At 46.3% G+C, this 15126-nt stretch overlaps 1 protein-coding gene across 1 annotated transcript; it reads right to left on the bottom strand.

Moving 5' to 3' along the window:
* Nucleotides 1-12070: 12070 nt before the first annotated feature.
* LOC124657758 (ABC transporter G family member 1-like) lies at nt 12071-14047 on the bottom strand. Its single transcript, XM_047196270.1, has one exon. It carries the CDS (start codon nt 13931-13933, stop codon nt 12071-12073), a length of 1863 nt encoding a protein of 620 aa, XP_047052226.1. The 5' UTR covers nt 13934-14047.
* Between the last annotated feature and the right edge of the window lie 1079 nt (nt 14048-15126).

The following is a 15126-nucleotide window of genomic DNA, read 5'->3' on the forward strand; positions in this document are numbered from 1 at the left end:
AGAGGTTTGTAGAACAGCTAGGCAAGTTTCCTCTAAGTGGATCACCCAAGGGTTTATTCGAACTCGAGGAGGAAGAGGTCAAAGATATCCCTCTCATGCAACCCTGCAACCACGATAGCAAGAAGTCTTCTGTGTCCCAACACACCTACACTTGTCGATGTATAGGTGCACTAGTTCGGCGAAGAGATAGTGAAATACAAGGTGGTATGAATGAATATGAGCAGTAGTAACTAAGCGCTTAAAAAAGTGCTTGTCATGGCAAGTGCTTGATGGTAGTAATATTGCAGGAAGTAAAGATGCAAGAAACAAGAAACAAGCGATGATTGCAGCATTTAGAACAAGGCCTAGGGATCATACTTTCACTAGTGGACACTCTCAACATTGATCACATAATAGTATCAAATAGATAGATGCTAGACTCTACACCCTCTTGTTGGATGATGAACACCACTAACCGTGTAGGATTACACGAACCCTCAATGCCGGAGTTAACAAGCTCCACAATATTCAATGTTCATATTTAAATAACCTTAGAGTGCATGACAGATCAACATAACCAAACCAAGTACTAACATAGCATGCACACCGTCACCTTCACACTACGAAAGGAGGCATAGATCACATCAACGTTCATATTTAAATAACCTTAGAGTGCATGAAAGATCAATTCGACTAAACCAAGTACTAACATAGCATGCACACTGTCACCTTCATGCTATGTAGGAGGAATAATACACATCAATACCATCATAGCAATAGTTAACTTCATAATCTACAAGAGATCATAATCATAGCATACGCCAAGTACTAACACGGATGCACACACTGTCACCATTACACCGTGCAAGGAGGAATAAAACTACTTTAATAACATTGCTAGAGTAGCACATAGATAAATTGTGATACAAAATACATTGCAATCATAAAGGGATATAAATAAGCACTTCACTATGCCATTCATAACAGTGAATAAGTATTCTGTGAAATATAGCCTAAGAGACCCACACAGTGCACACACTGTCACCTTTACACACGTCGGACAAGGAGTCTCCGGAGATCACACAATTAAAACTCACTTGACTAGCATAGTGACATCTAGATTACAAGCATCATCATATGAATCTCAATCATGTAAGGCAGCTCATGAGATTATTGTATTGAAGCACATAGGAGAGAGATGAACCACATAGCTACCGGTACAGCCCCGAGCCTCGATGGAGAACTACTCCCTCCTCATGGGAGCAGCAGCGGTGATGAAGATGGCGATGGAGATGGCAGCGGTGTCGATGGAGAAGCCTTCCGGGGGCACTTCCCCGCTCCGGCAGCGTGCCGGAACAGAGACTCCTGTCCCCCAGATCTTGGCTTCGCGATGGCGGCGGCTCTGGAAGATTTCTGTGGTTTTCGTTCTCGTAATAGGGTTTTCGCGACGGAGGCTTTAAATAGGCGGAAGGGCAGCCTCGGAGGGGGCCTGGGGCCACCACACCATAGGGCGGCGCGACCCCCCCTCTGGCCACGCCAGGGTGTGGTATGGGGCCCCCAGGGCTTCCCTCTGGCGGCTCTCGGGTGTTCTGGATGGTTCCGGGAAAAATAGGAACCTGGGTCTTGATTTCGTCCGATTCCGAGAATATTTCGTTACTAGGATTTCTGAAACCAAAAACAGCATAAAACAGGAACTGGCACTTCGGCATCTTGTTAATAAGTTAGTTCCAGAAAATGCACGAATATGACATAAAGTGTGCATAAAACATGTAGGTATCATCAATAATGTGGCATGGAACATAAGAAATTATCGATACGTCGGAGACGTATCAGACACTCTAAACATTGATCACATAATAAATAAATAACTTCTCCTCACTTGTGCTACATACACTCTCTTGTTGGATAACAAACACCATTCATTGTGTAGGGCTACAAGAGCTCCCTCAAGCCGGAGTTAACAAGCTCCACAACATTCGGAGTTCATATTTAAGTAACCTCTAGAGCATAATAGATCATTGCAATTTAGACCGAGTACTAACATAGCATACACACCGTCACCAATAAGCTATGAAAGGGGGAATAGATCACATCAATACTATCATAGTAATAGTTAACTTCATAATCTGCAAGAGATTACAATCATAACCTACGCCAAGTACTACATGATGCACACACTGTCACCATTACATCATGAAGGAGGAATAGACTACTTTAATAACATCACTAGAGTAGCACATAGATTAATAGTGATACAAAGCTCATGATCACATAAAGATCACATGGGAGAGAGAGATGAACCACACAGCTACCGGTACAGCCCTTAGCCTCGGGGGAGAACTACTCCCTCCTCATCATAGGAGACAGCAGCGGCGATGAAGATGGCGGTGGTGTCGATGGAGATGCCTTCCGGGGGCACTTCCCCGTCCCGGCGGCGTGCTGGAACAGAGACTTCTGTCCCCCGAATCTTGGCTTCGGCGATGGCGGCGGCTCTGGAACTTTTCTCGTATCGTGGCTTATTCTTTTAGGGTTTTCGCGACGGAGGCTTATATAGGCGGAAGGGCAGCCTCAGAGGAGTCCTGGGGCAGCCAGACCATAGGGGGCGCCCCCCCCCCTTGGCCGCGCCGCCAGGTGGGGTGGGGCCCCCAGGGCTCCCCTCTGGTCCCTCTCTGGCTCTCTGGAAGCTTCCGTGAAATATAAGACCCTGGGCGTTGATTTCGTCCAATTCCTAGAATATTTCCTTTGTAGGATTTCTGAAACCAAAAACAGCACAAAACAGGAACTGGCACTTTGGCATCTCGTTAATAGGTTAGTTCCGGAAAATGCATCAAAACGATATAAAGTGTGAACAAAACATGTAGGTATTGTCATAAAACTAGCATTGAACATCAGAAATTATAGATACGTTTGAGACGTATCAGATATTTCCAGTAGCAAAGAAATGTTTGACAGCAGCAATAACATCTTCTTTTATAAGGCTCCAATTTCTTTGAAAAATCTGGCAGGGAAGCCATCGGGACCAGGAGCCTTGAGGGGACCGATCTGGAAAAGGGCATCTCCAATTTCTGAGTCACTATATGCTTCATCAAATTTTCATTCATCTCATCAGTCACCAGATTCTGAACCAAGTCGAAGATATATGTAGGGTTCTGAACCAAGTCGAAGATATATGTAGGGTTCATCTCTGTATCCTTTTTGTAAAGATTTTTGAAGAAAGTTGATACTTCTTCTTTCATCTCGTCGGCATTTTCCGTGAAGGAGCCATCAGCAATCATGAGTTTTTTTATCTTATTTTTCCTGCTTCTTCCTGACCCTTTCCTATGAAAGAAACTTGTATTTTTGTCCCCTTCCTTTAGCCAAGTTAATCTCGATCTCTAGAGCCACATTAGTTCTTCTCTAATCAACAGTTCATCTAGTCTTTTCTGAACTTTATCAATTTTAGAGAGGTCGTTTGGAATGTAAGCCAGCTGTAGAGTTTCAAGATTTTTCTTGAGCTCTTTCAACTCCTTTTCCATTGACCCAAACTTTTCATTGCTTCATACCTTCAAATTTGCCATAGTCTCGTTTAGTTTTTGGTTCACTCCCTGTAAGTCCTGGTTACCACGAATTTTTGTCCATGCTACCTCGGCTTCTTCAGCCAAAGACTCTTCTCTTTCCCACATGATTTCATACCTTTTAATATCCCTTTTTAGGTTCCCTATCTTCTTTTGTCCAGCCTCACTAGCAAAGGGCAGTGATCTGACATAGAAGATACAATATGTTCCACACTGGCTCCAGGGAAATTTTTGGACCAACTCGGCTGAGCAACTGCCATATCCAGTCTAACTCTTACATTGTTTGCTCCCTGCTGCTTGTTATTATAGGCCCATAGCAGCCCCTTGTAGCCCAAGTCAACCACACCACAGTAACTGAGCACATTTCTAAATAATTGCATTTGGTGTTCACTCCTTCTGGCTGAAAAGTGTTCCTTTTGCCACAACACCTCATTTAAGTCACCCACTAGAAACCAAGGCTCAGAGGTACAAGTCTTAATTCTGGCAAGTAGATCCCACCTGAGGTGTCTATCCTGGACTCTAGACGCGCTCACCATACACAAACGTTGCTCTCCATTTTATTTCATTTGGTTCACTGATTTTTACATCTATATGATGCACACTAAAATTTATCAGCTCCACATCAACACTCTTCCTCCACATCAATGCTAGACCTCCACCCTTCCCTTTAACACACACGGGAAAACAACACTCTAAGCCAAACCTTGTGCAAACAGCCTCAACTGCTCTTTTATTTTGCCTAACTTCAGGAAGGAAATTTACTTTTGGGCCAAACATCCGCCCTAAGCGGACAAGTTCCTGAACTGTTTGTGGCTGTCCGAGGCCACGACAGTTCCATGCCATGATATTCATGGTTCCTGCCGTGCGCCCTCATTAGCGCCCGATTGTCGGCCATAATCCTATCCAAAGGTGGAAATATATAATACACGCAATGCGTAAATACCTTGAAGGATGGGCAAAGCACATGACAGAGCAACTAAAAAATTAAAAGCTTCGCTTATTATCCATTATTGATGATTAGAGGCTATTGCTGAAGTTATTGTCTACTACAAAGTCAATCTAACGCGCAGATTGCTCGTCTTGTGCGAGAAGAGGAACTCAAATGGTACCAACATTCAAAATTCCAATTTATTTTGAAAGGAAATGCGAATATAAGATACTACCGTGTTGTCGCAAATGGCAAAAACTGGAAGAAACATATTCACTCTCTTGTACAAGAGGAGGGCACGATCGAAAAACATGAGCAACTGAAATCATACATTACAAATTATTACAAAAAATTATTTGGTGAACCTGAAGAAAGACATTCCCGAAAGACATTCCGCAAGTTTCTGATGAGTAACATACCCATCTTACTGCACCTTATACAGAGGAAGAAATAAAAAGGCAGTTTTCCAAATGGAACACAACAAAGCTCTGGTACAAGACGGTTTCCCAGCTGAATTCTATAAGAACTTCTGGAAGATCATTTAGTCGGACCTTGCTACAATTGTTCAACATTCTTCATGTTAGACAACTAGATCTATTTTTACTAAATTTCGGTGAGATAATTTTGCTGTCAAAGGTTAATGAAGCATAAAGGATCCAACAATTTAGGTTTGTCTTCTTAATGTTAGCTTCAAGATATTCACGCAAACCGCAACTATTAGGATAAATTTGCTCTGACAACGTGTTCGTCCCACCCAAACTAGTTTTATGCAAGGAAGGAATATCCTAGATGGGGCAGTAATCCCTCATCAAAAAAACTTGAATGGGGTAATATTAAAGATTGACTTCAAAAAATCTTATGATGAAGTCAAGGGGTCTTTCCGTCAACATACTCTTAGAATGAAATGTTTTTCTAATGATTGGCACGGTCTCCATAAATGTGAAGTTAATATTATCAGCTTTCCAACAGCTTTCGGGTCTCAAAATAAATTCCACAAAATTGAATTGTTTTTCTTTGGCGAGGCTCAAGACGAGCCGGTACTTTACGCTGAGCTATTTTGCTGTGGAGAAGGCTAGTTTTCCAGACAGTTATTTATGCATACTATACATTATCGTAGGCTCACATATGCTGAATGGAAACATATTGTGGAACGACTAAAAAAGTGATTAAGTAGCTGGAAAGGAAAATAACTATCTCTGGGTTCAAGATTGGTTCTCATTAATTCAGTACTAAGTAACATGGTACTGTATATGGTTTCTTTCTTGCAGTTACCCAAAGGGGTTTTGCAACAGTTGTATTGTTTCCTATCAAGATTCTTTTGGCAAGGAGATAGGGAGAAAAACAAATATCGACAAGCTAAATTGAATGTAGTTTGTCGCTCTAAAGATCAATGATGCCTTGGGATTCATGACCTTTAGGTCAAGAACATAGCTCTTCTAGGTAAATGGCTTTTCAAACTTCTTACCAAAGAAGGGGTGTGGCGAACTCTTTAAAAAGAAAATACATAGGCACACGTGTATTGTCTCAGATTTATTGGAAATATGGAGACTCGCATTTTTGGGTTGGATTAATGGTGACTAAGAATATGGTTCATTCACAATTAATAATGGCTCGGAAATAAGGTTCTGGGAGGATAAGTGGCTAGGTAATGCTACACTCCGAGAACAATATTCTGCTCTATATTGTGCGTCACAAAAGGCGATACGATCGCTAAGGTGTTAGAGTTTTCACTACCAAATGTGACGTCCAAAAGAGATCTGGTTGGTCTTAGGCTGGCGTAATGGAATACTTTGCTACAATGTCTGGTTTTGGTCTAGTTGACGCAAGGGACTGATGAACTTCAATAGAATCTACATGAGAGTGGTAAATTCTCTGTGAATTCTATGTACAGAGTATTAATCCACACATACGTGTCGGTTGATAATAACAAAAAATATGGAAAATAAAGATTCCGCTCAAGACTAAGGTTTTTGCATGGTATCTTCGTAGAGGTGTAATCCTCACTAAAGACAATGTTGTGAAACACAATTAGCATGGAATTACAAAATGTGTATTATAGCACCATGATTAGACGACTATCAAACACTTATTCTTCCGGTGCAAATTTGTTAGATCTATATGGTTAGTCATCCAAGTAGGTTCTACCTTATACCCGCCACGTAGCATTGCTAATATATTTGGCAATTGGCTAAATGGTCTGGATCATAGGTTTATAATACTTATTAGGGTGGGAGTGCTTCTCGTTGTTTGGTAGCTATGGCTATGTATAAATGACAAGGTTTTTCATCATGAAAACTTTTCTCTCATGCAGGTTATCTACCGGTGTACAAAACTTTGCTCCGTTCATGGTAGTCTTTACAATGTGTGGAGAATTGCGGTCTGTTTATGGAGGTCTCTACACGGTTGGATGACACGGCGAAATATATTTTTATCCAACATACATGACCGCGTAATCTACGGATTACTCCCCCATCACTCTAGGCGTCTATGCAGTTTCTTACTTGTATTGTGCCTTTTTATTTTTGGCCTTTTGATACCTTTGGATTTGTGCAGCTGTGTGCATCTTTGTTATGCAGTGACTGGGTGTAATTCTTAAACCTTTTAAGTAATAACTTCCTTTATCGAAAAGATGCATGAAATAACATCACAAGACTCACATTCATTTGCACTCAATGAGCAAACTTTTACAACATCATGCACTCGTGAATATTTCTTGCAACCTTAATAATAAAACATGCCTGAAAACTTGAGCGAAAATAAAAATAATTTCCAACCCAGAGATTCTACATTGTTGTGGGTGTCCCCGTCTTATCTGGTCCACTTGTTTGCTGGAGATTGGTGCCCGGGATGTTTTGCATATAGAACCTGCACTTGTCCAGCTAGCTCTTCCACCCTGTAGAGCCGAAGCTGTACATGTACACTTCGATTCCTTACACCGCCGCCAAGCTCTTCTGCCCCCAACCTCACCGGATCTAGCCTAAAAGCTTGCATACATACTGTTTGTGTGTGAGCCGCCGCTCCTCGCCATTCTTCTGGACAGTCTCTTCTATGGGCGGGCTCCTCTGCAACTTCCTAGTCGGCTCGACAAGGGCGAGCTCCTCTTTCTCCTCCGTACAGGAGGAGGAGCCCTCTGGAACGCCGCCAAAAGAAACTTCGTAGAAGTGTGTAACGTAAAATCACAAGAAAATTTCAGTCGTTTAATATTGAGAATCATATGACATTAATTTAATAATAAAATATACATCTTTTTATTGAATAGTTTGTAGACTAATATAATAGAAGGCACTTATATGTACAATCGTTGTTCCCTTTCTTTAATGAGAGGTGATGTGTCATTTTTGGTTCATTAGCTATCATGCTTAATCTTCTTGTCTTCACGGTGCATACATGTAATTGCACGCACACACGTAAGATTCAATTTCACAACAATCATCAGTTTGGCAACATCAGAAAATAATTCTAATTGAGCAACACACCTATAATCTAGTTTGGAAACTGCATTCACGTTGTCAATGGTGATTGCAGTCCAACGACCGTAGGGTCACGAGGGAGGCATGGGGTATAGAGCGGCAGATGGCCGCGACCTCACGTCTTCAGACTGGGGATTTCGGTCGGCTGTGAGGATGCCGACAACGTGCAGGCCCTCTAGCTGGTGGAGGAGCACATGCTGGAGGATGAGAGCAGGGTGCATAGCGGCAGGCAGCACCGACCTCGAGATCAGGGCAGGTCCTAAGATTTTTGGGGCCCGGGACGAAGCTCAAATCTAGGGCCCTTAATAAAAAAAATGATATAGCTATTATATGATACTAGCACAAAACCCGTGCCTTGCTACAAGTAGATCACATGTTAAACGACATGTGTGAGGTCTTGCCAGCAAGCTTTGCCTCCCCTTGTGTGGCTCCCCTCCACATGTTAAACACGTCCATGTCCGCCTTGCTCCCGGTGTTCCTCCGGTTCCTCCCCGCCTACTCGAGCTCCTCCATGTCTTTGTGGACCCATGCATACTCCCACGTCTTATTATGTGTCAGCGCCGCTGCCTTCTCTGCATCCTAGGCGAAAGCACGCTACTCCTCCTCAATGCATACCATGGTCCCGGCCAACACATTCATATCGGCCTTGCTTCCAGTGCTCCTTCGGTTCCTCACCGCCTCTTCGAGCTCCTCCAATATGTGTCGACCCATACACCCATGTCTTCTTCCGTCCCCCGGATCCTCCACCCTCTCCGCATCATCGACATGGAACGTGCCCACTACCTTTTCTTCCGTTGATGCTCTCGTCCAGCTCCCTCCCGATAAACGCTCTTGTCCTAGTTGGGCGCTGCACACTGTCGACGTCTCCTTTCCCGACCGCCCTTATGTGCCTCGAGCCGGCCTTCCATTTCCCTCTCTACCTTTTGTGCCTCTTCTCCACCGCCACCTAATGTTCCCCGTGCGTCTCCAAGGTCGCCGGGCAGTGAGTCGGTGGAAGATGGTGTAAAAAGGCCGCGGTTATGTAGAAACTAAACAACACATCATTCATGAACGTTGTTACTTGGTAAGCATAAATTGATGAATTTAAATAACACAACATTCATGTTGATCCAAGATGCAACTTTAATGTTCAAAGAATATGCGAATTTTACGTCAAATTCAAAATGTTACAGGAACGTCCACTGTCAGATTAGTGCATGTCTGAACGACAGGTGCAATAAACCATGGTCACCCTATTATGTGAATTCCTTAATGGCCAGGAACTTTGATGCAAAAAATCAAATCAAAGGGATAAGGCAGTTCCAGATGGGGAATTTTGGTCCCCGTCACTGGGTTCTCCTCGGCTGCTGGCACGCCATGACTGCAGCTGCACCTCACCAGTCGCCACCCCACCTCCATGTCGTCTGTTCCCAACCTCCTTCATCTCCACATCAAGCACTGGCTGCATCTCTCCAATAAACCGACATTGGCAGCGCTCCTACCTCCAAGCCAGAGTCAGTTACCTCGTACTGAAATCACGATGCAGAGGATCTGCAAAGATGAGAGACAGATCCTGGGAGATAGGAGAATGACGGCGGATTGTTGGAAGATCGGCGAGACGGCACCTACGGAGTTCCCAGGAACAATGACGAGCAGGAGCGGAAATTTTGATGTTAGGTGGTCAGGTTCTTTTTATACGCAGAGTAAAGTATCCTAGCCGAGTACGAACATTAAACAGTATTGAATGGGCTTCGTATTGTAGCCGAGACTAAAGAGTGGACTTGTTTTTTCGTTCTTTAGCCCATGCGTGTGGCTGGTCACCTGGTGGTTCTCACGAAACTTTTTTGTTTTGTTTTTTCGGCCCATGTATTTGACTTGTGGTCTCAAGGAACTATAGCCCATGGGTTCGGTTGTGAGCACGGCCTGGGCTGTTGGGCCTTTAGCGATCGTGACATGGTAGAAAAGATCGTGCGAAGCCAGCGACCTACCACGGTCGTATTGCGGCTAAGATAGTAATGTTAGGACACCAAGTGTAAGTAAAAAACAATATCAGTACAAAAAATTATAAACATTGTGAAAAGTTTCTACTAATATAATAGATGCAAACTCTTTGGTGGTGGTATATCAATATCACACTTAATGATTATCACATCAACTCTCGCTAGAATTGTGTTATTGCCTTGGCCGATGCAAGCAATGAGGTCTCCTCTCAGCGATTGACCCTCTCACCTTTTATCATGGACAAATGGGGGCCTCTGGGGAACGAACGAAAGGGTGACGCATACGGTACATAACAAACTAGAAGGCTTGTACCTAAACACTACCTTGCATTTTTTTTATCTTTCTCTGAGCTTTTATCCAAACTGAATTTCTTAATATTTCTTGATAGACCGGACCTTGTGTTGTTGTCAGACTATCTAATGCCTCGATCCACCGCTTGACAGGCTTGAGGGATAGTCGATTGTCCACCATTTTGCTTGCGCATTGCTATTGGCCTCTTAGATAGAGCACATTGCATCCTAGCAATGTTATCAGACAAGGATTAGCTGTTCCATCTTTGAAACAATTAGAGCAATTGGCGGTGAGATGGAACGAACTTAGGGGACATTGGAACAGGCTGGCAATGCCTCCATGTAATCTAGTGTATGCTGCAATATCTAGATCGATCTGTTTTTAGGGAGCAATTAATCGTACTGCATCGGTTTTGTGGGGTAATCCCATGTAGTAATCAAAAATGCTAGATTTACGGACTGACTTCTATGGAAATGGCCTACGGGATGATGTGTTAACCACCTGTTAGTTCACCTTTTTCTCCCTTCCGTGATTTTAGGACTGGGAATGCGGCACCAGCAATGTTACACTTACGGGAAAGTTTTATGGGACACAAACTTACGGGATGAGGTGGGGGCACAGAGTTGGTTCAGATTTTTTTCCTTCCCTTGTTTCCAGGATCGTGAACCACCCACCACGACACCACGTCGGCCCGTAGATGGATTCCCGTAACATATTCCCGTAAGTGTAGGATAGCGGTTCGGTCCTAGCTCTTTCATCTGGCTAAAAAACACGAGCGAGAAAGCTCCATACTTGCCTCCAATAGCGCTCTATTCTACAACCCCATACACCACACCTACCTCCAATGGCGACCGCCCCCCCCCCCCCCCTCAGGGCCAGCCCTCTGATCATCGAGGACTTGGGTTGGCGGCAGGAGGCGCCAACCTCAAGATCTGATCACAGGGGAGTTTGGCCAAGTGAGAGGACGCGAACAGCGTGGAGGATCCTCCCCCGGTTGTAGGCGTAGCTCGCCCGCGAAACATCGTCATTTTAACGCTGGCAGCCCGGTAAAGGCCTCGCATAGAGCGTACAAAGAGGAAGTGGACCAAGACAAGCATCCAACGAGGACTCTCTCCCAGGTTTTTTTAGCCGTAACATGGTAGGGTGTGAGGACTATCTCCGGATTTTTAGCTCTAAGGCGGACGGACAGATTGGTTTCTTTGACACACGAGGGTTTTGAATCGGTTTATTTGACGTACCATGGTTAATTTACATACCAACACCAACGATCCCTATATATGTAGTATACCTAGCCATGGGTAGCACAGCCCGGCCCGAAATTCTTGGGCCAAGCCCGGCCCGACCATGCATCTGGGCCGGGCCTGGGCCTGATTTTTTGGCCCGATGGTTAGGATGGGCCGGGTCTGGGTCGTCAGTTTGTGTGATTTAGTGAAGCAGCCCGGCCCGAGTCTCGAGGCCCGACGGGCTTTTAGTGTGATGGGCTGGGCCTGGGCCTAATTTTCGGCCCGACGATCGGCTGGGCCGAGGTTTTCCGCGTGGGTTTTGGCCGGCCCGAGCCACGGCCCGGCCCGAGAAATGCTCAGGTATAATATGTAGTGAAGAAGATACGGTATGAACCGGTGGTGGTCTTGTTACATTTATCTTCCTATTTTTCTTGCATAAAAAATACCAAGTGAACTCACCCAAAATTTCTGTAATACAAAAGGAATTGAGGGGTATCTTCTGTAAAAAGAGAGAGGAAAAAACTCAGGGTGTTTTCTGCAATGTGAGATAGGAGGCTGCATGCATCTCAAAATAGATTGCACGTACAGAATAAACCTGTGACGCCCACGTATATGTAGAGTTTGATTTCCGTACATTTCCTCCGCTCACGTCCTTTTGTTAGTGTTCCGCAGGTGGAGCGTGAGGTAGAAGAGCACCCGAAAGAGGAACCCCCACGCGACAGTGGCCCACAAGCAAGCCCACTTGCTGAGCTGGCCCACGGCCTGCTCCGCCAGTATGTCAGCCCCCTTGGCAATGCATGACGTGATGTTGAGGTCGACCTGCATGTTCAGGCTGATGGCGTTGAGCACAGCCACTTGGGTGGCCACCGCCTGCTTTGCCATGGTCGTCCCGTCGAACATCTGCAACCCTCTCATGAAGCACTTTTCATGGTCGGCGCTGAACTCGTTGAGCATCACCGCCTCGTAGGGGTACTTGATGAGGGAGAGGTAGTGTAGCCATATCCAGTAGTCCGGTATGCGGTCACGGATCACGAAGAAGCCACTCAAGAGCAGGAAGTAGGACAGCGCGGCCACCACCACGGTGTACCCGATGATCATGTTCGGTACCACGCCGGACAGGAAGGTGACGAAGCCGCTCCCCGCCCACAAGGAAGCGAGCACGATGAGGACGTAGAAAACGAAGCCCTCGGCGCCACCGGCCAGCCCTACGGCGAAGAAGGAGATGGCCGCGAACACGAGGGAGAGGAAGATGAGGGGCGGGAAGGTGAGGATGGCGTTGGACAGGACGTAGGAGGAGCGGCGGTACGCGTTGTGCGCCGTCTCCCGGTAGAAAATGTAGCGCTCGAAGAGGAACACGGGGAGCGCGTCGGCGCTGGTGAAGAAGGTGGTGCCCATTGCATTGGCGAAGAAGCTGAGCCGCTCTTTCACGCCCTTGGGTGTGCTGTCCAGCTGCCAGAAAATGGTGGCGAGGATGAAAGCAGTTATCACCACCGTACCGAACCGGATGAGGAATAGCTCCGGCGTGCGCCGCGAGTTGGTGAACCCTCGCCGCACCAGCACGGACAGCTCCACCCACCACGGGTTCGCGTAAGTAGCAACTTGGGATGTGGCGCTGCTGCCTGAGACGGAGCCGGAGCCGGGCACTAGTTTGCCGCGGGCGATGCTCAAGATGACGGTCTCATTGAGCGACAGAGACGGCTCCTTGTTTGCTGCCGACAGCGCCTTCTCTTGCCACAACTTGTTTAACTTGACGACCTCCTCGATCCCGGCCTCGGTTCCGTCCAGCTCGCGTATGTGATCCAGCGCGAACTCGGCTGGGTTCTCACCGTCGGGGATCGGTTGGCCGAGCTCCGAGAAGAAGCGAGGCAAGGCGGCCGGTGGGCCGTAGTACACCGTCCTACCACTGGAGAGGAATAGTAGACGATCTAGGAGACCCAGGATGCGGTAGCTTGGTTGGTGGATGGACATGATCACCACGCTTCCACTCCGCGCGATGCGCTGCAGCACCTTCACCACCATGAAGGCGCTTGTGGAATCAAGCCCCGACGTTGGCTCGTCCAGGAACAGGATGATGGGGTCGTGGATGATGTCGATGCCGATGGACACGCGCCGGCGCTCGCCGCCGGACACGCCGCGGTGGCCCTCGTCGCCGATGATGGTGTTGGCCGCTGCGCGCAGGCCGAGCTGGTCGATGAGCACCTCCACGCGGCTCCTCTTCTTGGACGCCGAGAGCGACCGCGGCAGCCGGAACTCGGCCGAGTACATGAGCGTCTCGGCGACGGTGAGCATCGGGTAGAGCAGATCGTCCTGCATCACGTACGAGGAGATGACCCTCAGCAGGCTGCTGTCAAGGGCGTCCCCGTTGAGGGTGACCGCACCCTGCAGGCTCCCACGCTGGATGCGGCCGGCGAGAGCGTCGATTAGCGTGCTCTTGCCGGCGCCGCTCGCGCCGAGCACGGCCATGATCTCCCCCTCCCGCGCGGAGCCAGAGACGCCGTCGAGCAGCATGTTTCTTCTCGCGCCATGCACGTGACCGTGAGAAACAGCGGCCGTCGCCTTCTTCTGGGGACGCTTGGCGACGCTGTACGTCAGGTCGTTGAAGGCCAGAACGAAGTGGATCGCTGGGCGGCAGTTTAAGTCAACTGTGGTCGGAGTAGAATCGTCGCCGCCCCTATTTGGCTGCACGTCCACGACATGGTTCCTCGACTTGTGGACTTGGGTGCTCGCCTGGGGCAGGTGGTTGCGCCGGCCGTCCCCGCCACCTCCTTCCATTGTTCGGTATCTCTGTGATCGAGAAAATCAATCAAACAACTATACTACTATAAAGGCATTGGTTGCGAGAGATGGTCTGTGTGAATGTTTCATTTCATTGTTTGCGCTTGTGTCCATCTATATATAGGGGATATGGACGCGGTCATGCGGCGCGCTACTTAACTACACAGCTGCCTCACAATTTGTTCTTTTGATAAAAACTATAAATTAATATTACGAAGATATCAGTTACAACCACAAAATCTGGAAACACATTAGGATACACACAACCAAGAAAACGAAAGAAGAAGAAGAAAATAAACGTTTCTAAATATAAATATTTTTCAAAAGAGTAAAGGAACAAAAGATAAATAAAAGATAAAAGCAAATAACAAAATAGAAAATATATTGGAAACCAACCAAAATAAGAGAAAAAAAAACCACCCACAAACAGCCTACCATAATAATAAAAAAGACGGCCCACAAAACCAACCTAAAACTAGATCTTTTTTTTAGAAAACCACACGCGGCTAGAAATCCAGAAGAAAAAACCGTAGCTCATCAGAGGGAACGACACAGATTCAATACCATAGATGAAAACAGGCTGGCCCACCAGAGCGGCTCTAAGGCAAAATAGGTACGCGGTGTGGTTCTCCATACACACCACAATGAGCGGTGTATAGGATTTGTCATGCCGATTGGATTACCAGCTAAAAGCGGTGTATAGAACCTTTCAGTCACTGTTCGAAAAAATAGGCCAAGATACCAATTTATCGACCAATTTATCGTGAATAGGTTGGTAACCGATAAGATTTCGGCATATCGGTTGATTTATCGTCGGTATAGATATCTTGGCCAATTTTCAGTTTGATGACCAAGATGTTTCGAATGATTTTTGGTGAAATTTCGGAGATTCATTCTAGAAGTCGCTATTTTCGTCCTATTGTCTT

Source organism: Lolium rigidum, chromosome 5 (assembly GCF_022539505.1).
Source record: "Lolium rigidum isolate FL_2022 chromosome 5, APGP_CSIRO_Lrig_0.1, whole genome shotgun sequence".
In the NCBI taxonomy this organism is placed as follows: domain Eukaryota; kingdom Viridiplantae; phylum Streptophyta; class Magnoliopsida; order Poales; family Poaceae; genus Lolium; species Lolium rigidum.

Bases quoted from the DNA above. Each gene is read 5' to 3' on its own strand.
- LOC124657758 (XM_047196270.1), bottom strand. From the start codon at position 13,933: ATGCTGCTCGACGGCGTCTCTGGCTCCGCGCGGGAGGGGGAGATCATG.